Genomic DNA, 23,893 nt, shown 5'->3' with positions numbered 1-23,893 from the left:
AATTGGAAATTAAAGCTTTTGTTATTTTGAGTATAAACAAGAATTCAAGGGACTTAGATTCTAATCCCTTCTCTGCCAGTAGCTCAGTATATGAGTAGTCCTATAATTTTAGCTCTCTGAGCCTCCATTTATTTGCTCATCACATTATGTGATCAGAGTCCCCTTGTTAATTTCTATCACTTTGACTTTACACATTTCTTAAGTATTTTTTTATGTGTCAGTGTTATCCATTTTAGAATTATATTCTTAGAAAGTATATACCAGGGGTGACTAGGTGGCGCAATGGATAGAGCACTGGCCTTGGAGTCAGGAGTACCTGGGTTCAAATCCGACCTCAGACACTTGTGTTATACTAATAGTTTATTGTTAATATTCTCTTTTTTCATTTTGGAAATTTTTTAGATGAGACTATATTTACCTTCATCTCAGTTGCATCACCTTTATTTGTTGGTTTATTGAAAGCTAATAAATTCTGCTCTCGATAAAAACAACAGTCCTATCAGTCAGTATGAAGCATCCATTTTTCTGTAATATTCATGAAATATTTGGTTTTTTCTTTTTTAGAAATGTGAACATAATTTGAGTAAACCAGAGTTCAATCCAACATCTATCAAATTCAAAATCCAGCTTGTTGCTGTGTGAGTATTTTGGTGTTGTGTTATTGTCTGTATGAAATGGTCTTTTCTTTATGTTTAGAAATTCAGTTTGGAGTTTGTGGGGTTTTTTTAAGTCATCTTTCTATTTTTGTGGTCTTGGATAATTTCTAGGTTTAACTAGCTAGTATAAGGTCAGCTGCAAAAATAAGAGAATGTCATGATTTTTTAAAAAAAGGATTCAGCATAACATCATGGAAAGAGTGCTAAACCAGTTAGGAAGAACTAGATTTTTATCTAGTTCTGTCTCTTATATTCTATATTTTTAGGTAAATCATTTGACCTATCTGAACTGAACCTCAGTGCCCTTATCTATAAAATGAAAATAATACTTGCCCTGTTTAGGGCATAGGATTATTTTGAGGCTAAAATAAGGTTGTAAATATGAAAAATACTTTCAAGAATAAAGAACATTGTTTCTAGATGTGGTGGATAGAGAGCCAGTCTAAATACTGGGTTCAAGTCCTCCCTCTGACATCTACTGACTTTGTCACCCTGAGAAACTCATTTCACTCTTCAGTGTACACCTCAAACAACTCTGAAATCAACTGTTACTGATCTATATTGGTTAAGGGAATTTCTTTACTCAAAGTTTCTTATACCAATGAAATCAAATGTCTGCAGACCAAAGAAAAAATTGTTGTAATTATTTAATTCTGAAACCATGGTAAGATGTAGAAGATCTGTGTAAGTGCTGAATAAAATGAAATTCAGGAAGACTTTTTTTTCCAATTTTAATATCCATCTAAGTACACAGAACTATAAATGGCAACCTTCTTTTTAGGGCTGACTTTTGCCCTTGCTCTGATCAGTATATGCAAATGCACAAGTTTTTGAAATAAGCCTGGGTAGACGAGATACACACACAGCAGTTTCAAATGATGTTGTTAGTAACTGAAAGGTCAGACTGTCCCTAGTATATTCTTTATATGATCAAATGATTAACTCTAATAGAACTCCTCATAGTATATCAACAGCAGCTTCTCATACCATTACATTTTAAAAGTTATAAACTTTAAATACAATTTATAATTATTTGCACTTTAAAATTAATTTTTTGTATGCCTTGTCAATAACAGCTTAGTTGTTTCTTTTTCTCGATCCCTCTCCATTCATCTTTATATATTTTATACATTTTTATTTTGAGATAGTGTCTATGCCATTCTTCTAATGCTTTTCTCTGCTTTATTTCATTTACATCTTTCTAATTTCTTTATATTCCTTATTTATAACTTTTAATGTCATTTTAGTATTTCATTACATTGATTTTTATATGGAATTCTTTAATTGGTACAGTTAGGTTTCTTCTTTTTTATTCAGTTTTTTGAGATTACAAGTTATGCTGAAAAATACAGATTTATGTACATGTATGCATACATACATATTTGTATATAGACACAAAGATCTACATGTATCTCTTCTTATTTTAAAAGTTTTTCCTTATAACAGTCTTAGAATATAGTCCTAATAATAGTATTATTGCATAACAGGGTATGATTATTTTTGTGACTTTTTTGTTGTTTATCTCAAAATTGCCTTCCAAAAAAGTTTCTACCACTTTGCAATTCTACCAGCAATAGGTGTATCTATTTCACCATAATTCCAGCAGTATTGAATTTTGTCACTTTCAATTATTTTGGCAAGCATAATAGCTATGAAGTAGTGTCTGAAAGTTATTTTTTTTTTGGCTGTGTTTCTCTAATTATTGAGGTTGGCAACTTTTTTTGCATTGTGTAATGAGAAGAATGCTAGACTCTAATACTGTGTGACCCCATACAAATCATTTAATCTCTGAGACCCTATTTCTTTCTGCTTTGTTAAATGGGGATCATCTTGCTTGTACTTTTATTTTACAGAGCTGTTGTAAAGATCAAATGAGATAATGTATATTATTCTGTATGTACTCTTTTAAAATGTCCGTTTTCTTTCATTTCCCCCCAATGTAGACTGGATTTGGCTCATAAAAATATTAGTTCTTTACATTTATCTTTATCATCCTATTAGTGTTTTCTTGAACAGTGATACTTTAATTCATTAACATTTTCATGTCTTTCCATATCTTATCTAGTAAATTCTTAATTTATCTGCTCTAACTAGGAAAAAAATTGATTTCAGCTTTTAACCAAACACTTCATGAGATCTTTTAAGGCTGAGATTTTTCACCTCTTTGGTATCATGGGCCTTTGGTGAAGCCTATGTATCCTTTCTCAGAATGTTTCTAAATACTTAAGAGTGAAGTATGTAGGATTACAAAGGAAACCAATACTATTGAAATACAGTTATCAGAATATTTAAAATTGAATTCACTTAATCCTAGGTTAAGAACACTTGCTTTAAGTAGTAGATTATTGAATTTACTTCACAATTTCATTAAAATCACAATCATTTTGAGTTTAGATGAGCTAATGGTCATTTGTTTTCTTCATATTTATTGGTAGCAATTATATCCCAGAAGTCAGAATCATGTCAATCCCTAACCTACGCTACATGAAGGTAAGTGCTGCCTTTAATGAGGATCTTGCCTCTTAAAATGAAAGCTGTTCTCATTGATTTTTTTGGATGAAGATTAAGGGTGTAGTAGATGCAGGGAGGGAGGAAACTTAGGGAGGGAAAAGAGTAAGGAATCTGGTATAACAAAAAAAGGGAGTGAGATCAGCTATGATGTCATCTCTTCCATGTTTTTTGTCAGCAATAACTTAGGAGAGTCAGTAAAAATCAAGTTACAGTTATACATAACAAAGAACCAGTGACACCCATGATGATATAGACCCATGTTACTCACAAGGTTTAGCAAATTATAATTTAGCACAAACAAAAGGGTAATATGTTGTATCTGACAGACTAACAAAAAGAATTTGATGATGTCTAGATCAATTCCTTAGAGTAGCAGCAATATTAGCAATGTGTAGAATGTTTATCTGACTATTCTAATCTTGCATATTTTATTGTTCTTCAGGAGAGCCAGGTCCTGCTGACTCTTACAAACCCAGTGGAGAACCTTACCCATGTGACATTGTTAGAATGTGAAGAGGGAGACCCTGATAGCATCAATAGTACTGCAAAGGTAGAACCACTTTATGTATGCGGACTTGAGCAAACTCTGATTTTGCCTAGAAAGACTCTATTTCATCTAGGTATCATTCATGTAGAAATTGTTCTCTTTAAATTTTCATATGTGGTAATTTATTTAGCATTTAGGTATAAGCTGCTACTAGTCAATAATCTGACATTTTCCATGATATACAATTCCAGTAACAGATTTGGTATGGGAGGAAACATAAAACAAATGTTTCAGGTTTCAGTATTGGGGATTTCACTCACCCTAGATGTCTGAGTCTCCCTTCTCCACTAGAATAGAGGATTAAAAGTTGGTTGATGCTGCCTTAGTAACTCTTCCACAAGCTGGGTTCAGGCAAACAAGTTTGACTTAGTTGATTTTAAAACATGTAAAATATTTAGTTATTTAAATATTTAAGATATAATCATATCTGGGGGAATTGTGACTTTTCCAAGTTTTTTTTCCCCAAGTTTTATACACATAAGTTAAACACAATTTGAAAATTGATATTTTAAGGAGTGTCATTTTCCTCATGTTACATTTCAGGTGGTTGTTCCTCCCAAGGAACTTGTTCTAGCTGGCAAAGATGCAGCAGCAGAGTATGATGAACTAGCTGAACCTCAGGATTTTCAGGATGACCCTGAGTGAGTTTTTCTTCTCTCTTCCCAAGTACTGTTAGATGACTAATACACAGATTACCACTCAGAATCCTCAGTTGGAATCTTTGGATATATCTCCTTTTAGCACATTCTGTAGATTGGAATCTCAGTAACCTTGTACCTAAACCAGGAAAAACCTTGTACCTAAACCAGGAAAAAAACCTTGTACAGGATAATCTTATCACTTAAACTTTTTCAGCATAGTACATAAAATCAGAGCAGGAAAAGAATAGCATTTTTAGCCAAGAAAATAATCGAGTTTATATATAGTTCTCTTTTTTTAAAAAATCCTTCCTGGGGGCGGCTAGGTGGTGCAGTGGATAGAGCACCAACCCTGGATTCAGGAGTACCTGAGTTCAAATCCAGCCTCAGACACTTAATAATTACCTGGCTGTGTGGCCTTAAGCAAGCCACTTTAACTCCATTGTCTTGCAAAAAAAAAAAAAATCCTTCTTGGCATTAAGAAAAATTGCATTAATTTTCCATGTCATCTCAACTTGGGAGGAGAGGAAAGTGCAATATTATTTAGACAGTATACTTAATGTAGGAAATAGTAGGACCTCACCCACCCAGATTTCTCAGTCTTTACTTTACTTATTCAACTTGAACTTTGCTCTCTAGAAAAGAAAGATAGATGGGATTTGAGGAAAGCTAGCAGGACTTTTACCCCAGAATAAATGCATTGTAATATCCAGAAAGTACTTAGGGCAAATTTGCCAAGTTCCCTCTTTAGATTTTTCTAGAGACCGTTTTTAGGCCATCAGTTTGAAGTTAAAAGCCATTTTCTTAAAGCTGTATAGTGGATGTTTCTTATCCTTTTTGCTTTTCTTTCCCAAAATTTTGTCTAACTCAAGGTTATTTTTATGTTTTTTTATTAGTTTTTCCAATTATATATAGAGAGATAATTTTCAACATTCATTCTTGTAGTGTTCCCCCCCATTCTTCCCTCCCCTGCCCTAATATAGCAAGTAATCTGATATAGGTTATACATGTTATACATATTTCCATATTCATCACTCCGAAAGAAGAATCAGAACAAAAAGGGGAAAAATCATAAGAAAAAAAAAAAAGCAAAAAACAAAATTAAAAGGGTAAAAATAATATGTTTTGATCTGTATTCAGACTCCTTAGTTCTTTCTCTGGATATGGATGGTATTTTCCATCTCAGCTCTTTTAGTATTGTCTTTGATCACTGTATTGCTGTAACACATAAAGTTATGAGACGGCTACTAAATGCAAAGCAAATTTGTAAATTTGTTATATACTACTCTATCTAATAGGCCGTATTTGTTCATTTCATAAATAAATATCTCTAAATATTTATATATAAGGTTTAAACTCTACTAATTAATTCAAATCTCTTTATTTTATACTAAGTAGGTGAGAATATGGTCTGAATTTCAGAATAATAAACTCAATTTTATTATTTTCAAGTACAATCAAACTAAACATAATACTCAGTAGTGAAAGGTCACTAATGGACTGCTTGACTTAATGGGTGAACAGGAGATAGCACATTAGTTGCACATAGATATTTTAAAGTATTTGAAAAGAGTTTGCTACCATTTAAGTATTTCTCATAGAATCTTATCTACCCTGTTAATATGCACTATGAATATGTAAGTTTCACATCAGAAAGTTGGCCCCTAAAGAAGAGGAAGTTAATACTTCCTGAGGCAACATATCAATCATGATACACTTTTGTAGCAATTATTAGGAAATTTTTGCTTACATGTAATTTTATTGATATTTATGATACTGAATAATTACTCTCAACTAGTTATTTTTAAAGTAGTGCATTTCAGTAATTCTCATTTCTAAATTGGCTACAAATTCAAAAAGTAATAGAATCTGAGCTAGAGATTTTGTCATTCTATTGTAACATGTAGATCTCTATAAATTAGTAACATAAATGTGTGTAAATATTTGATATCACAATTAGTAGAAAATTGTTATCACAGTTGCTAGAAAACCTGAATACTTTAAGCATAATATTGATCACCTGATTGAGCAGTGTTTTCCTTAATGACCTTTTTACTGTTAAAAGTAAGATTTTTAATACTAAGGCAGGTATGGATATTGACATTTTTCCTATTTTATATACCATTGTTTGACTACTAATGTTTGTCTTGTTTTAGGTATTCATATATATTAAAAGTTTTAAGCTCTTTAGGAAAAAAGTAACCTTTTTATGATGATCTAGCATAGAAATCAACAAATTAACCAAAAATGCAAAAATCATTCTTAGCTCACAAGTAATACAAGAACAGGTGGATGATCTAGACTCTTGGCCTACTTATATTAAATAAAATTAATGAAAACATTAGGAGAATGGCATTTTACTAAAGTTATTCTTGGTTTTAGCTAAATACTTTTCCTTACTATCTTTTGAAATTGGATAATTTTAGTGGGGCAGCTAGGTAGTCAGAGGATAGAGCACTAGCCCTGGAGTCAGGAGGACCTGAGTTCAAATATGGCCTCAGACACTTAATACTTACTTAGCTATATGACCTTGGACAAATCACTTTACCCCATTGCCTTGCAAAACAATTTTTAAGGGGTGGCTAGGTGGTGCAGTAGATAAAGCACCAGCCCTGGAGTCAGGAATACATGAGTTCAAATCCGACCTCAGATACTTAATAATTACCTAGCTGTGTGGCCTTGGGCAAGCCACTTAACCCCATTTGCCTTGCAAAAACCTAAAAAAAAAAAATATAAGAATTTAAAAAAACTGGGGCGGCTAGATAGTGCAGTGGATAGAGCACTGGCCTTGGAGTCAAGAGTACCTGGGTTCAAATCTGACATCAGACAATTAATAATTACCTAGCCGTGTGGCTGGATAACCTCCTGGGATAAGAACAGCAGAATAATAACTTATTTTTCATAATTTAGGAGCTATTTTGTGCCATCAAAATGAGCATGATTCCTGGAATTTTGGCTACTTGCAATTTAAAACTTTGCTTGCTTTCTCTAATAGCATCATAGCCTTCAGAAAAGCCAACAAAGTGGGTATTTTCATCAAAGTCACCCCACAGCATGAGGAAGGTGAGGTAACCGTATGTTTTAAGATGAAGCATGAATTTAAAAATCTGGCAGCTCCAGTTCGCCCTATGGAGGAGGGTGATCAGGGTTCTGAAGTCATCTGGCTCACCCAGCATGTGGAGCTCAGTCTTGGCCCACTACTCCCATGATGGACCCTAATGATGAACAAACCTGAAAAGACAGCATGGAGATTCTCACACCACAACAGAACGTCTGGAAATACTAAAACCACTGAAGCCACACCTTCCTTAAGCCTCACATATATATATATATATACACACTACTGATTTCTGTCAGGGGAGTTGGGAAACATGGACAAGGGACAAGAAATGCTGAATAACTGCAGCTTTCTCCCATTGCTATAATACTCACCTTGTAAATCTGACTTTTTCCCAGCCCTTGTGCACTTAGAACTGCTGCACTATTTGAGTACAGGGAAAGGTGGCCATTCTAAGCCCCTTTCTGCCTCTTGCTAAAGTGGTATTATCTTCACAGTCTCAAAAGTACTTTTTGTTCTTTCTCCAAATCAGTCTTATGAATACAGCTCAGAATCTTACAGAAGAAGCTTCAAGCAGTATCCAAAAATGGACCTGCTGCTATTTGGCCAATATTTAGAAATAGAACACTTTTAATGTACCAGCTGTTTTGTGCATTCCACCAGAAATTTTTTTCAGCAGTCTAAATAGATCTCTCCATTTCCCTTAGCATCTTCCACCACATACTTCAGAATTAATTTCTCTGTTGTAGCTTATTTAGTGATTGAGTAATTTCTGATTAGCAAGCAGCTGTTGCTTGCCTTTTTGTTAGGAATATGTTTTGCTGTTCATAATATGAAATGAAACATCTGACATTTGCAAGATTGCTGGTAAATTATCCCAATATTAAATGATAAGATTGTGTTCTTTTAAAGAAGTACTTTAAGAGCAGGTAATTACAAATCCAAGGATGGTAAATTTCATTAATTAAGTGTTGCAAAAAATTTTGTTAGGGGGAAGTGATTTTTTTTCACTTCCCTCTTTAGTCTCTGTCTCTGTAATTCAGTATTTGGGAATCTCAAATGCTTTTAGCATTTGGAAAATTCCCAGAACCCAAAGGAAATTTAAGTAGATAAGATCAGTATGCTTAAAACTTTAAAGGTTAGATTACTAAACATGTCTGAAATTTATGTTCTTTCCAAAAATTTAAGGGAAAAATTAGTAACTATATTCTCTTAGATAAAAAAACTGAACATAAAGAAAAAAGACTACTTCCTGTGTTCCTGACATTTAGCTACACCTAGAATTTGTCAGGTAGTTATTTTGATTTTGGTAAACAAATTGACTGAAAGGGTCCCACAAAAATTTCAGCAGTTCACTTCATCAATTTGTATTCAGTAAGCTAAATCTTCATTTTAACTATTAAATTGCTATTTGTGAGTTGCTGTAATTGAAAATGTGAACTTTAGTAAATCATACCATTAAACCCACCCTCCACCCTCTTAAGTTTTATTAAATTCTGAAGAACTTGTATTTTTCTTGAAAGACTGGCATGTCTTTAGTTTCCTTTAAAGATCGGTTTTGAATCCATCTCTTAATTTGATAATTGAGTAATGATAGGCATATTAACTTGTCTGTTGCCCCTTGAAATGAGTAAAAACTTAGCATTAGAAAAGAGTTGCTTAGTGTACCAGTTGTTTGTGACTGTTTTTCATATGGAGCAACAAATATGCCACGGTTGAAAGAAAAATACTGACAATAAACACAATTTAGCAGCTTGAAAATGAAAGGTGTGAGTAACTACTTGGCAGACAATAGGAAGGACTTGTGTTTTTATGTATGTCTAAAAAATTTATCTAATCTTCATTCCACTACCAGATAGGCTGCTCTGATGGTATTGCACCTTATTTGCTGGTAAAGTAAATGGGTATCAAGAAAAAAAAATACCTTAATGTGTTTGTAAATTTGATTAGATTACACATATGTCCAAGCATGAGTTTATAAAGTGAAGCTGGTATTTATTCTTAAATGTTATTCTAGATAATGGCTACTGCTACTGTCATCCCCTACATATAACAAGACACTTAAATGCTTTGGTCATAAAGATTTTCTTCAGAATCCAGATTTACTTGCAAAATAACAGTGCTAACTGGCATAATGTTTCCTTGAAATAGTTTTTAGTGCAGACTGGTATAAGTGTGTATGTGGAAGTGGTTCAACACTTACTACATCTAGTGAATTTGGAGTTCTATACTAGGTTACATGAAAGATACTTTAGTACTTATTCACTGTTTATCACTGCAGGAAAACTGAATATTACTGGTACTATTTATTAGTTATTATTTTGGAAACCAAAAGCTGTTATCTCAGAATTCAGTGGTTTCTTTAGCCCACCAAAGTTTTATTTTCCTTTAAATGCTTTTAGGAGTGACTCCAGCAAAATCCTGTGCATATTTTTGCAGAAGCATCTCATTTATTCCCTGTGGGGGAGTAAGAGGTATTCTGTCTTGATCTTTGTTAATGACAGGTTACTGTATTGCCTTATTGCTTAACTTAATGTAGTGAAAGAAATAAAGTAAACTAAAAAGCTTTTAATGTCTCTTCTCTTCCTTAACTTTTCCTTCTCCCTCACTTTTCATATCCAGTCAACTACATAATCTTGTGTATTCTGTTTATATAACATCTCTCTAGGGGTTTCTCCACTCACATAGCCAGACCTAGTTCAAGCCCTTATCACATCTTGCCTGGACTATTGTAGTAGCCACCTATTTGGTTTTCCTGTTTTCATAGTCTTCCCTCTCCAGTCCATCAAGAACAGGCCTACCAAAACCTACAATTAAAGCACAGGTTTGACCTTTCATTTTCCAACTAATGGCTCCTTATGATTCCTAAGATTAAATACAAATTCCTTAGCTCACCACTTGAGGTATTTCTAGCTCTAGCTTACCTTTCCAGTCTTATTTCATACTCCTTTCACAAATTTTGTTCTTACCAAATTGACCACCTTGTTCTTCCTCAGACTCCAACTCCATCTGTATAATTTTACATAGGCTATTTCCCAAGTCTGGATTATACTCTCTCCTTATTTTTCACTTTTGGAATCTGGCTTTCTTTAAACCTCTGCTCCGATGCCACCTCCTATTCAAGATATTCCACTGGTTGTTAGTTCTCTTTCCCTCCTCATTTAATCTTGTATTTACTTATTTGTGCATACATTGTTTTTCCCAGAAGAATGTAAGCCCTTTAAGGGCAAGGATTGTTTTCCCTTTTTCTTTGTATCCTCATTACCTGGAACATAGTAAGCATTGAATAAATGTTCTCTTCTTGTAGTTGTTGTTGGTTTTATGCAAAATTTATTTAATTTGTAAACTTAATCTTTATTTTTTTTTGTTTTTTTCAAGGCAATAGGGTTAAGTGACTTTCCCAAGGTCACACAGCTAGGTAATTATTATTAAGTGGCAGAGGTCAGATTTGAACTCAGGTACTCCTGACTCCAGGGCCAGTGCTCTATCCACGGTGCCACCTAGCTGCCCCTTAAACTTAATCTTTAAATCTTAAGTCCCTCCTGTAATTTTCCTCTACCAATATAATTTAGTGGGAAAAGAAGTTTGTAAACATATGGTTTTATGACATTAGGAACCAGTAGAAAAGTATGTTGAGTTTCAAAATACCATGTCTATTGATACATTATTTCCCATCAGTCATTTTATATGGGGGTAGTTAGGTGGCAGAGTAACTAGAGTGCTATCCCTGGGGAAGCAAGACTCAGCTTCCTGAGTTCAAATCTGACCTCACATATGAATTATCTGTGTGACCTTAAGCAAGTCACTTAATATTATTTATCTCTTGGGTAAAAATAAACTGGAGAAAGAACTGGCAAACCACTCCAGAATATCTGCCAAAAACCACAAAAGGGGTCACAAAAAGTTGGACTTGGCTGAACAACAGAAGTTTTATATGAGATCATATAGTGCTTTTTTATAACATATATCATGCATTTAGCATTGATCTTCCTATATGCACTCAAATTGACCTTCCTAAAGTACAGGTCTGGCCATACTCCCTCCTCCAACCTGATTCAATCAATATCATTGATTCATTTTTATCTTCAGAATCAAATGTAAAATCTTCTGTTTTTCAATCTTTCCATTCTCTAGTACTAATTATTCTGCATGTGATGGCCTTGTGTTCTTTATGTGAGACACTCAATTTCCCTATTCTGTTTTCATTGATGGTCTTTCACGTCTGAAACTTTCTTCCTCGCTTCCACCTCTTGGAATCCCTGACTTTCTTCAGGTCTTAAAGTCCCACTTTCTGCAAGAAGTTAAGAAAAACTTCTCTCTTAATGCTTGTGCCTCCCCTTTGTTGAATATTTATGATATATCCTCTATCCTGTTTTTCCCAGTTGCTTGCATATTCTCTCTTCATGTGAACTCCTTGAGAACCAAGACTATTTTGTTGCCTTTCCTTTTATCCCTAGGGCATAGCATAGTGCCATGTACATATTAGATACTAAGAAATGCTTATTGAGTTTTGTAACTTATAACCCAACATGTGGCTACTTTACAGTGGCCTTTGTTCCAAATGAAACATTGAGTCTATGATTAGGTACCATTTTGGCCACTTGGCTAATAGGAATTACCTATATATTGACTATATTAAGAGTCAGAATTATCCCTGATCCTAGTTGTCTCTTTGAAGAGAGATTCACTTCTGCTTGGCTCCAGAAGACAGAATTGACAGTGGTGGCCAGTTTTTTATTCTCAGCATTTAGAAATGTCCAAAAATGGAAAGAGCTTCCTCCAAATACTATTAAGTTCCCTATAACTGGGAATGTTCATGAAGAGATAGGGTGGCCACTTATCAGGGTTGTTGAAAAGGGTATTCCTGCTTTGGATAGAGGTTGGACTAGATTTGCCTCTGAGGCCTTTTCCAATGCAAAACATTTCATTTATTTAAGACAATTAAGTATTCTGATGGATCTGGTCCATAAAACTAAACTTACCTCTTAAATAATTCTAATTTTGTTGAACATTTTTGGTGGTGATCTAGGTCTCAATACAGTTAATTTGTTTACTAAAATTATTTGGATGACACTCTGATCTGAACTGAGCCAGACACAATTTGTGAAGAATACCTTAAATGAGCCTACATCTCCCTCTCATGCCTCATTTGATATTAACACCTAGTCATAGAACAAGGCTATTTTTGTAAATCACCATTTATTTTCTCATCTCAATGAGCTGGGTCTGTGCAGGTGACAAAATTATCCTTGATAAAAAAAAATGAGATTGGACTACATAGTCAAATGAACTGAGTTAACAATCTTTTTCTATAACAGACCAATCACAAATGACAAGTTTGTAGAGCTCTTGTCTACTGAATTTTTTTCACATTGACTCAGTAGAACACAAGGAAACTGTAAAGTTCTTGTAAAAAGTACCTACTTCATTTCTACTTCCATCAATACTTCTAAATAGTACATTTCCATACGTAGATTTCAGTACTTGAGTAGCTCTGTGATAAATGTGGGCACTCCCCTGGTGGACTGCAAACAATCCATACATTCCCCTCCTGTGTGGTACTTGACTATGTCTTTCCATAAGTCTTTCATAATTCTGCTCTTAGTACTGAAATAGATTTTCATTTCTGTGTAAGGTATTAGTAGATATAAGAAATGAACCTTTGATTTTATTAGTACAGGGAATCCCCTAGCTGAGAAACTCTGTCATCAGAATGTAGCAGCTTCTCTGCAATTCCGTCTTTGATCTGAGAGTTTAAGTGACATGTCTAGGTCCATGCAACCAGCATGGCAGAAGTAAGGCTTAAACTTCCTAGCACCAAGGTGAGCTCTCCCGGGGCTATTCCATGCTGTCTTCCTATGATAGGGGTGTCAAAAGTTATTTATTTCATGCTCTTGAAGAAGTTAAAGTCTAATAGATCTTGAAAGTGCTGGTTCATTTTCCAGTCCACCAGATGAGAGGAATGAAACAAAAGTAGTTCCTCTGAATTAGAATACTCAGCCCATCCTTAGTAGGATTTAATATCTCTTATGGATATACGGAATATCTATTTCATTTTCATGCCATTAGAGACTTCCCAAAGCTTAGTTAAGCTATTTATAATTGGAACTTGGAGCCAAAAGTTCTAAGTCAATATAGACATCTTCCTCTAGTTTCCCCACAAAAGGAATATTTCTCCTTCCCCTTCCCCATACAGGTGTCCTTCAGAAAACACTGGAACATCCTGTTTCATTAGTAGTGGGGAATGGCAGAAAAGCAGCAGACCAAGGAAACATTCTAGGATTCTATTTTGTATGTATAGTGAATGTATTTACTTATATACTGATTTGTATCCCCTTCAAAGGGGGGGACAGCTAGGTGGCGCAGTGATAGGAACTGTGGGCCTGAGGGGGCGGCTGGGTGGCAGCGGATAACGCACCGGCCCTGGAGCCAGGAGTACCTGGGTTCAAACCCGGTCCCAGACACTTAATAATGACCCAGCTGTGTGGCCTTGGGCAAGCCGCTTAACCCCAGTGCCTTATTTTCAAATATGTGTCGCGAGTTCAAATGTGGCCTCAGGCACTAGCTCTGTCCCCGGGGAATTCTTTAACCCTGTTTGCCTCAGTTTCTTCAGCTGTCCAGCGAGATGGGGAAAGAAACTGCAGCCCATCCCGGGGCCTTTGCGGTCACCAGGCGCGGGAAGCGACAATCGCCAAAAGAACGTAAACGCTTGTGGGACACGGCAGAATCTCGCCTGGGGCTCCCGGACAGCTCTTAGAATGTCCCGTGCCGAGCGCTGGCGGCGTGGGACAATGCCCCTCCCGCCCTGGCCGATGGGGGGACGAGGCGCCCGGGCGGGCTTTCAGCGCCTATGGGAGCTCGGTCCCGAGCCTGGTAGCCTAGGAAACGCGTTGCCATAGCAACCCTCCCGGATGCCGGGCTGCAGGAGCGGGGGCGCCCGCGGAAAGCGTCTCTGTGGCCGGAAGGAAGGCGGAGCGTCCCCGCCGGCCGCGGGGGCTGCGGGATCGCCGCGGCCCCGCCCTGGGGCCCGGCGCCGCGGCTCCCACTTCCGCCGGCGGCGCCGCGGCTGCCGCCACTTCCAAGATGGCGACGTCTCTGGGCTCCAACACCTACAACAGGCAGAACTGGGAGGACGCGGTAGGTGGCCCGCGTCGGGATCCGGGCCCCGGGGGGCCGCGGGCCGTGGAGGGCGGCGAGAGGGCGGCAGTCCGCCCGCCGGGGCCGGAGGCGGGAGAAGGGCGGGCGCCTGGCCCGGGGGGAAGGGCGGGGAGGCCCCGGCCCGAGGAGGCTGGAGGCCGCCGAGCTCCCCGCGTGGGGAAACTGAGGCCCGAGCCCCCGCGCACGTGCCTCGGCCGCTCGCGGAGAATGAATGGGGCGGCGGCGGGCGGGGCGGGGAGCGCGGCCTGACCCGCTGCCCTCGTGTCTTTGCCAGGACTTCCCCATTCTGTGTCAGACGTGCCTTGGAGAAAACCCCTACATCCGGATGGTGAGTGTCGCCGCCCGCCCGCCCGGCTCTCCCCGCTGCCTCCGCCGTGCAGGGCGGCCGCGGCCGGGCCCCGCTCCGACCGCACAACAGCGCCGGCCCGGGGCTAAGAGGCCGGAGCGCCGCCGGGGTCGCGCCTCCTCCCGAGCAGGGGCCCCCCCCGCAGGAGCAGTGCAAGGAGGAGGAGGGCGTCCTGGGGCTAGTAGGAAACTTTTGATACTTTGTTAAAAATGGGTTTGGATGCTACTTCATGTAACCTTTTAAAAGTTGATGAAAGCGGTCTTCACACTCACCGGCCGCTGAGTATGGCAAGTAACAGACCCATTTTTATTTGAGAACAGACGGATGGTTTCATTGTTACAGGAAACTGCGGATGAGAAAAGGCAGGTGGAGATTAGTTCAGGCAGCTTATTACCCCCCAAAAGATTGCAGTGAGAAATGTTTTAAGGAACAATTAAATGCATTTCAATTAATTTGTGATTTTTGTAAAACAATATAGGGCCTGGCAGAAATCTCTTTCTATATGAGTTTGATTCCACTGATCCAAGAAACTGAAAGATTAAATGAGTTATCAGGATCAACAGTGAGTGTTTTTCAGAAACTGACTCTTTATCTGCACTCACAACACACAGTTATTAAGCATTTATTATACATCTACTGTGTGCCCCAACACTGTGCTGATCACTGGGGATTCCAAGAAAGGCAAAAGATAGCCCCTGCCCTCATGGAGCTCACAATTTAATCGTTGAAGTAATGAGCAAGTCATATACAACCAAGACTTACATGCAATAAATGGGAAATAATCAACAGGAAGGAGACACTAGAATTAAGATGGATGAGAAAAGACCTGTAGAAAGTGAGATTTTATCTGGGACTTGAAGGCAAGAGCAGAAATGAGGAGGGCAAGCATTCCAGCAAAGCAGAACCAGTGCAAAAGCCCAAAGACTGGAGATGAATGTCTCATTCAGGGAATAACCAAAAGGCCATTGTCACCAGATCAAAGGAACGGTTGTAAGAATGGAAAAGAGTGTGTAAATTCAGGGAAGGGGTATCTAGGTTGTAAAAGACTTTGAACAACAGAACTTTATAGTTGATTCCAGAATTTATTCAGAGGTGTGTGACATAGTCAGATCTGTGCTTTAGGAAAATCACTGGCAACCAAATAGTACATGAACTGGAGTGAGGAGAACTTGAAGGCAGGCAGGCCCACCAACAGCTACTGCAGTATTCTGTGCATGAATTGATGAGGCCCTGCACCAGGGAGGTAGCAGTGCCAGAGGAAAGAAGGAGGCATAGTGAAATTGGCAGGCTTTGGTAACAGCTTGGATATGGGGGTGGTGTGAGAGAGAGTGAAGAATTGAGACTGACTCCTGGATTGCAGGCCTGGGGAGCCTAGAAGGATGGTGGTACCCTTTTCACTCCTCAGGAAGAATAATTAGAGGGAAGGATTTGGGGGGAAAGAAAAATGACTTCCATTTTGCATGTATTGAGTCTAAGATGTCTATTGGACATTCCAATGTGTAAAGGCAGATGGAGAAGCTAAACTACCTGTTTTAGTCTCAGAGAAATCAGTGACTTGTCCAAGTCATATCTGGTGAAGACTAGTCATTGCTTACATAGGGCAACTGAGTGATTGAGAAAATTTTGTTCTTCACTTCAGAGAAGAGAACTACAACTAGTACATGACAAGTCTTCCATTTTTAACACTAAACAAAAATGGAAGGAGCTACCTCAGAAGATAGTGAGTTGGCTATAACAATATTAAGTTGAATGAATTGTCAGAGTTGATTTGGAGGTGCAATCAAGAGAGCATTTACCTTGGTGTTGATAGGCCTAAATTCAAATCTTGCCTGTCACTTAATAACTGTGCAGTCATGGATTGGATTCCTTAACCTTTCTAAGTTTTAGTTTCCTTATCTGTAATGATAGTTACTTCACTGGATGATGAATAAAGCCTTCAAATACTATATAAATGTGAATAGTAATATTAGTAAGTGAATAAAACTAAGTCTCGGATTAATAAAATGTGATGCTATTTCTGCTAGATCAGCATGTTTCTTGATGTTGGGTGTCTCTTGCCATCTGTGTGTGAAGTAGATGTTAACTGATCAGTAACATAGAACAGGTGCTTTTAGTTGACTTTACTTTGTTTATCAATTTGCTTTGATTCATACTAGGTTTCCTTTTGACCCTGAACAAAGTCATAAATGACTTCCTTCACAAGGTTGTTGTGAGGAAAATGCTATACATTCTTAAAAGTTCTACAGTGTAAGATGTCACTGTTTAGCTATTGTTATTTTTATGCAGGGAATGGCTTGTTGATTCCTTAAATGATTGACTGGGTACAGGGAGATAATAACTAGACCATATAGGAATAGAACTGGAACCTTCCCTTTCCTCCCTTTTGATAGAGCTAAAAAAGCAATGGGCAACTTCAGTTGAGTGGTAGCAGTGAGAATAACAAGGGGGTGTGTGATCATGGGAGAGGTAGTGTGGAGATGCATTTGACAGAACTTGACAGCTAATTGCATGTGTGGGATGAGGGAAAGGGAAGAGAAAGATATAACAGCAAAATTATGAGCACAGAAAAGTAGAAGGATAATACTGTCATTGACCATCTAGAGATATCAAAAGGAGCAGTTTTTAAGCAAGATTTAATTCTTCTTTAGATAATACTGAATTTAAGGTGATGAGGGGAAGGGCAGCAAGTTGGAATGGTCACATAGCCACTTAAATATATGATAAGGGAAGAGATTTAGAGACAGCGACTGATTTGTTTAGTCATCCACTTAGAGGTAACACATTGAAATTAAGAAAGTGTTTTAAATAAAATGTATAGAGAGAAAGAAACTCAAAATATTTGGGTGGGGGGAAGAGGAGAAATACTTAGGAAGCCAGGGGAAGAGACAAACCATTATAAAGAATAAATCATTTGACATTGTGAGGACTGAAAAAAATACTATGGATTAATGACAAAGATGTCATGGTTAACTTTTAAGAGAGCTGTTTCCATATAATATTAGAGATAGAAGTCACATGGTACATCTGAGGAAAATTGGGGACTTAAAAGTGAAGTTTTGGTGTGTTGGTAGCAATAAGTAGCCCTTAACTTACTATGGCTTAATTAAGATTAGGTAGGATTACTGAATAATTTATACAAGGATAAATTATGACTCTACATGTTTGCTGGATTGTGTTCTTACTAATAACTACTCTTTTCTTTTATTTCAGACCAAAGAAAAGTATGGAAAAGAATGCAAGGTAAGTTTGTCTGCATTGGAGAACTCTGCTATTTTCTAATAAAGTTGCCTTTAAAGATAAAAGATTTAGAAAAAATAGAAGTTATTTCTGCAAAGCTTTCCTTTGCCCTTTGTATACTTTTTTCTTTACATTATCTTCTAATGGTGTTGAGTGAAACCAAGGGAAGCCTAACTGTCTGAAGACAAAAATTGACTCAACTTGTGAACAAAAAAGGCAACTAGAATTTGGACTTATTTCTTCTTAGATATGTCTGTCAGAATTATTATACCTGTTTGGGACAGTTAATTTGGAATTTATATTATTTTTCCTTATAGACAAAAAAAATTTTAAATCAATGTGGTTTCCTTAATTTTTAAGCATATAAAGCAAGATTATTGAAACATTAAACGCCAGCCCAACCCTCTTGGTTCAGAAATTGTTCCAAAGGAGAAGGCCTTTCCTGTGATTAGGTAGTTGTACTAGTAGACCTGGGACTGGGCCAGTAAAGGTCTCTGGCTTTGTGCTCCAGATTTGTGCCAGGCCGTTCACAGTGTTCCGCTGGTGCCCCGGTGTTCGCATGCGTTTTAAGAAGACTGAAGTGTGCCAAACCTGCAGCAAGCTAAAAAATGTATGTCAGACCTGCCTTTTGGACCTAGAATATGGTGAGTTTGTGTTGTCAGATGAACCAACAAGTGCCCTAGGAAATGGTCCCCCTTATCCTACATCAGTTCTGACCCCATCTCTGGTTCTAATCTGACCTTGGGGTTCAGTTCCAGGACCATTCTGGAAAATCTGGTTTCATCTGATTGATGCCTGAAGGTACAGTTTTTCCCCAAGGACATTGTAGACCCACTGTCGATCTCACTTGACCCTTAGTGGGATCCCTGAAATTTCTACCAAATGAAGTGGCAGGTAAAGTCAGTCACCTAAGAATTGTTCTCATGGCAGTTATTGTAGGATTTTTCACATATAAGCACAACCCAGACCATGTCTGTTTTTTTTTTTAATTTGCCTGATTTCAACTGAATTCTTAAGATCATGTATTAAAATTTCCATGAAACCATCTAAAACTGTCGCATTCCCCCAAAGTTATGAGAAGTTCAAAAAACAACCTCTTTAGAGAGCTGTGCTGATTTTAGTTGAACCTTCTCTGATCTCCTTACCCCTAAATTCTTATACCTCTCTTCCTGCACTTTTTTATTATTTTGTACAATCTTATCTCTCCTTCTTGACTGGGCAGGAATTTTTGATTCCCCTTGGTGTCTTTTCCAAAATAAGTATTCAACTAAATATTTGTAGAATGAGTAAAGGAAGAAAAATAATTTGTCAGAGGACTAAGAAGAACTAGAGATGCTAAGAAAGGGCAGTGCTTTTATTAATACTAGTCAAGAGTTTTGTTAGCAGTTGGAGGGTTGGCATTTTAGGGAGGAGAGAAGAGAGCTGTAACACTCAGAATCAGTGCCTTTTTTCCATGCCTCAGGCCTGCCACTTCTGAGAGATGATTCTGGGAAAATCCAGTGCTTTGTCCGTTTTAATCCACTCTGTTACCTTTGTAGCACATCGCTTCTCATACTTCACTCCAACCCAACTTTGAACTTAACATTCCATCTTCCACCTTTCTTCATTCACATAAGCTATCTATATATCAGGAATGCAGTCCTTCAAAATTTAGCTCAGATCAGGTCTTCCTCATGGATTCTTCTTTGTTTCTCCTTAATTGTTCACCTTCTATCCTAATCAGATTACCTTGTACCTCATGTGGACATAGTCTTGAAGGCAGAAACTTTGTTTTGTTTTGGGTTTGGGGGTTTTATTTGGGGGGGATTGTTCGGTTTTTTGTTTTTGTGGGGCAGTGTGATTAAGTGACTTGCCTAAGGTCACACAACTAGTAAGTATCAAGTGTCTGAGGCTGGATTTGAACTCGGTTCCTCCTGACTCCATGGCTACTGTTCTATCCACTGCATCACCTGGCTGACCTAAGGCAAACTTTTGCTTGTTGTCTTTTTGGAAGGGCCTGGAGATACATAGGAAATTTAGTTGAAATAAGATAACTAAAAACAATTAGTATGCGATTCTGGTCAGGATTGTGATTGTTAATAAAAATGACACAGTAATAATTTTTTCCTGAATGAGGAGAGAAGAATTTCAAGAGCTTGTACCTCTAGTATTTTGGGAAGTGGAGAAGGCAGGGAAATGTAGACAGCTGGAGGAAGATCTTATGCCCTTGTGATTCCTTGATTGTTAAAAATTATTTATAGTAGTGGTACAGACCTAAGACTTCCTACTACCAAGAATGCTATGGCATTATCCGTGTGTGTGTGTGTATCAATAAATAGGACAACTTTAAAAGTTTTATGAAGTTCTTATATACTTAATTAAGCTGTGTGTATATATAAGCATGTCTTTTTCTCTCTATTTTGTATTTGGAAATGTTCATTTTTATGTGTCTGTTCAAAAAATTTTTTAATCGTAAAGAATTATCTGTTTATTATTGCCTGTGTTCAAATGATACTTAGCATCATCCCCAATCCTTCTTTGACAGGACATACTAAAGGTAGTATTCCAGGGGTGGTGAGATAGGCCCCAAAGAGGTTTTCATATCACATAATAATAAAGTCATATTGACATCTATAGATCCTGGTCCCTAGGTAAAGGAAACTTACTTTTAAGTTTACTAAATATTATAATTTTTGCATGCAAAATTCTTCAAATTAAAGTTGGTTAGTTATTTTATTTGAAAATGAACCTAATGCCAGCATTGTAAATTTAATTGGGGCCTACAGGTAGAATTGCTGGTGCAAATGCATCTCTTTGTTGCAAGTATTATTAGAGTGTAATTTGGCGGCTTGTATTTGTCAAGGCTTTAAATTTAAAGTAATTCTTTTTAAGCTTGGTTTAGTTTAACTTGGTTTTTGTAGTCAAGTGTTTAAAGTATTGTCATGTGGAAGAACAATTAGTTCTATTATTCTTGGTTCCAGAGGTCAGAACTAGTGGTTAGAAATTATAGGGAGGAAATTTTCAGGTCCAGCAATTTGGGCTGTCCAAAAATGGAATGTCTGCTACAGAATATATGAAACAGAGACTAAATGACCACATATCAAGAATATTGTGAAAATGATACCTGCTTTAGGTGAAAAATAGACTAAATTATTTCTGAGGTCCCTTCCAACTGATATTCTATAAGCCTAATTAAAAATAGTATAGATTCTAAGGTCAAAACCTAAAATAATTTATTTCCAGCAGTATTTTATATATGACGAGCAGAATAGGAATTTGAATAATCCTTTACAATAGCTTTAATACTGAAAAAGTTAGTAGTCATAAGTCTTAATGCATATTCAAGAGATGCAACTTGTTATTTAGACTTTTGTGTGCTCTGCTCTCAACTCCCTCATTTGATTTCAGGTTTACCTATTCAAGTCCGTGATGCAGGACTGTCCTTTAAGGATGACATGCCTAAGTCTGATGTGAACAAAGAATACTACACCCAGAATGTAGAGCGAGAGGTATGGAAATGCTGCGATTTCCTGAATGAAAGTGATGCGAATTTGGGATTTGGGAACTCTCTCTAAGCATCACAGTTGTCACTATGCTCTCTCTTGCCTTTGGCTTCCTCTTCTAGATTTCTAACTCTGATGGAACTCGGCCAGTTGGTGTCCTTGGGAAAGCTACAGCTACAAGTGACATGCTGCTCAAATTGGCTCGGACCACCCCTTACTACAAGCGGAATCGGCCCCATATCTGCTCCTTCTGGGTGAAAGGGGAATGTAAAAGAGGAGAGGAGTGTCCCTATAGGTAAGAGAAGCCATGATGTAAGGTAATCTTGTTAATACATATGAGACCAGCAGGCATAATGGATAGGTTGTTGGCCTAGAGTTAGGGAGGCTAAGGTTTAGGTCCCATCTCTTAGGCATGAATGGAACAACTCATTTAAACTCCCAGGCCCTTGGGCACCTATCAGACTGTAAAATGTTAAACATTTATAGGTCTTTCTATTGGTAGAGGAGTTTCCTCACTAGATGTTCCTTAGAAGAGTAGCTAGCTTTAAAGTTTACAGACTCCTTTAAACCTATTCTCTTTTGTTCCTTACAACAACACTGAAATGTTTTACAAATGAAGAAACTTGCATTTCAAAGGGATTGTGCCACAATAGCCGAAGCAAGTTTTGAATTTTAGTCTTCCCAAGAATAGCAGTGGATCCAATAAACTACCTAGTTACCCTTTGCCATTGAAATAACAGGTCATGGGGCAGCTAGGTGCCATAGTGGATAAAGCAGTGGCCATGGAGTCAGGAGTACCTGGGTTCAAATCCAGTCTCAGATGCTTAATAGTTACCTAGCTGTGTGGCTATTTTGTCATTTGGTTGATGTCAATTTTGCTAAATCTCTTTTCCTTTGTATTCTATATTACAAGGACTGAGGGTGGGGGTGATGCTCAGGAGAGAGGCTAGGGCTGGATCTGAGAGATCATTATCATCTGCATAGAAGTGATTATTAAACCCATGAAAGAGCTCAAGAATGTGCAGAAAGGGAGAGTAGGTCCTGGGTTAACACCACTGGTCACACCCATCATGCACACCTAATAGGCAGGACTTAGATAATACTACAAAGGAGAGTGAGAAGTAACTGAACAAGAAGAGAATCAGGAGAGTGCATACTGTCTTGGGGGGGTGGGGCTAGGCAGTGGAGTTAAGTGACTTGCCCAAGTTCACCCAGCTAGGTAATTAAGTGTTTGAGGCTGGATTTGAACTCAGATCCCCCTGCAAGCACACTGTCTTGAAAAATCAGGGGGGAAGGGAGTATCCAGAATGAAGGAAATGCTCAGCAGTGTCAGATGCTGCAAAGGAAATCAAGAAGTATAAAGACTTTTAAAAGGCCTTCAGATTTGATAATTAAGAGATCATTAATAATTTTGGAAATGGCAGATTCAATTGACAGGTACAGTTAAATGACATTTTAAGAAGTTAAGTAGGAGGTAATGAAGTTTAACTGAATATAAGCAGCTTTTTTTCTAGGAGTTTGGAAGGATCTGGGAACATGATGTAGTACATTAGCTTTAAAATGGCATGATCAGGTGCAGGTCTGTTTTGTTTTTTCCTTATTTTATAGATGAACTTTTTTGTAAGTAGCAAGCTGCTGATTGGTTAGTTGGTTGGATGGTTGGTTGGTTGGTTGTGTCCTTAGAGGACCCAAATGACATTACTGTGTTAGAATGTGCCCAACTGTGGCTGATCAAACCAGTCAGAAGACTTACCACAGATCAGACACAAATATCCGTGTGATCATTTGGGATAGATGTCTAAATTTGAACATCTTGTATTTCCTTTGAGCTACTTCAGTTCTGCTTTGCTCATAGAGCACAGCACTTTCTCTGATGAGGGCGCATAATGTGAACAGTCTTATGCCAGTATCTGCCATGTCACATGGTCAATTCCAGAGAGAGAGAGAGAGAAGAGAGAGAGAGTGTGTGTGTGTGTGTGTGTGTGTGTGTAGTAGTAGTAGTAGTAGTAGTAGTAGTAGTAGTAGTAGTAGTAGTAGTAGTAGTAGATCCAGTCAGTAGTTTTATGGGGGTTTTTCCCAGCTGCACTTGAGTAGCTCAGGAGTAGACATGAGAGGAATACATGGTAGAACTACCCAGGGTAACCAGTTAACAAGTGTAGAACTAGTGAAAAATCACGGAAGGAAAAAGTAGAAGAGAAGAATTATTGAAGTGGCTAATTTGATAGGGAAGTATGGCTGCTGGAAGATTTGATGGACTAGA

The 23,893-nt window shown here is 37.7% G+C and overlaps 2 protein-coding genes across 6 annotated transcripts in view; both read left to right on the top strand.

Annotated features, from left to right (window-relative positions):
• DCTN4 (dynactin subunit 4) overlaps positions 1-8,905 on the top strand; it is a 35,370-nt gene extending 26,465 nt beyond the window's left edge. For both annotated transcript variants that reach the window (XM_074212635.1, XM_074212634.1), the window contains 5 exons: positions 565-638; positions 3,092-3,146; positions 3,610-3,717; positions 4,258-4,355; positions 7,348-8,905. In XM_074212635.1, the coding sequence (XP_074068736.1) occupies positions 565-638; positions 3,092-3,146; positions 3,610-3,717; positions 4,258-4,355; positions 7,348-7,561 (549 nt within the window). In that variant the 3' untranslated portion in view covers positions 7,562-8,905. The remainder of the gene's footprint in view (positions 1-564; positions 639-3,091; positions 3,147-3,609; positions 3,718-4,257; positions 4,356-7,347) is intronic.
• Positions 8,906-14,289: 5,384 nt separating this feature from the next.
• The window catches only part of RBM22 (RNA binding motif protein 22), a 29,983-nt gene continuing 20,379 nt past the window's right edge, over positions 14,290-23,893 (top strand). Inside the window, exons 1-6 of one of the 4 annotated variants that reach the window (XM_074212631.1) lie at positions 14,417-14,547; positions 14,843-14,896; positions 18,125-18,154; positions 18,663-18,795; positions 21,539-21,639; positions 21,756-21,928. In XM_074212631.1, the coding sequence (XP_074068732.1) occupies positions 14,494-14,547; positions 14,843-14,896; positions 18,125-18,154; positions 18,663-18,795; positions 21,539-21,639; positions 21,756-21,928 (545 nt within the window). In that variant the 5' untranslated portion in view covers positions 14,417-14,493. Of the gene's footprint in view, positions 14,548-14,842; positions 14,897-18,124; positions 18,155-18,662; positions 18,796-21,538; positions 21,640-21,755; positions 21,929-23,893 lie in introns of all 4 variants that reach the window. The other 3 variants (XM_074212630.1, XM_074212633.1, XM_074212632.1) reach the window with 3 other exon arrangements.

This window comes from Macrotis lagotis, chromosome 1, assembly GCF_037893015.1.
Source record: "Macrotis lagotis isolate mMagLag1 chromosome 1, bilby.v1.9.chrom.fasta, whole genome shotgun sequence".
Classification (NCBI taxonomy): domain Eukaryota; kingdom Metazoa; phylum Chordata; class Mammalia; order Peramelemorphia; family Peramelidae; genus Macrotis; species Macrotis lagotis.
The sequence above is the reverse complement of the archived record's forward strand: the minus strand, read 5'-3'. Positions and strand labels throughout refer to the sequence as shown.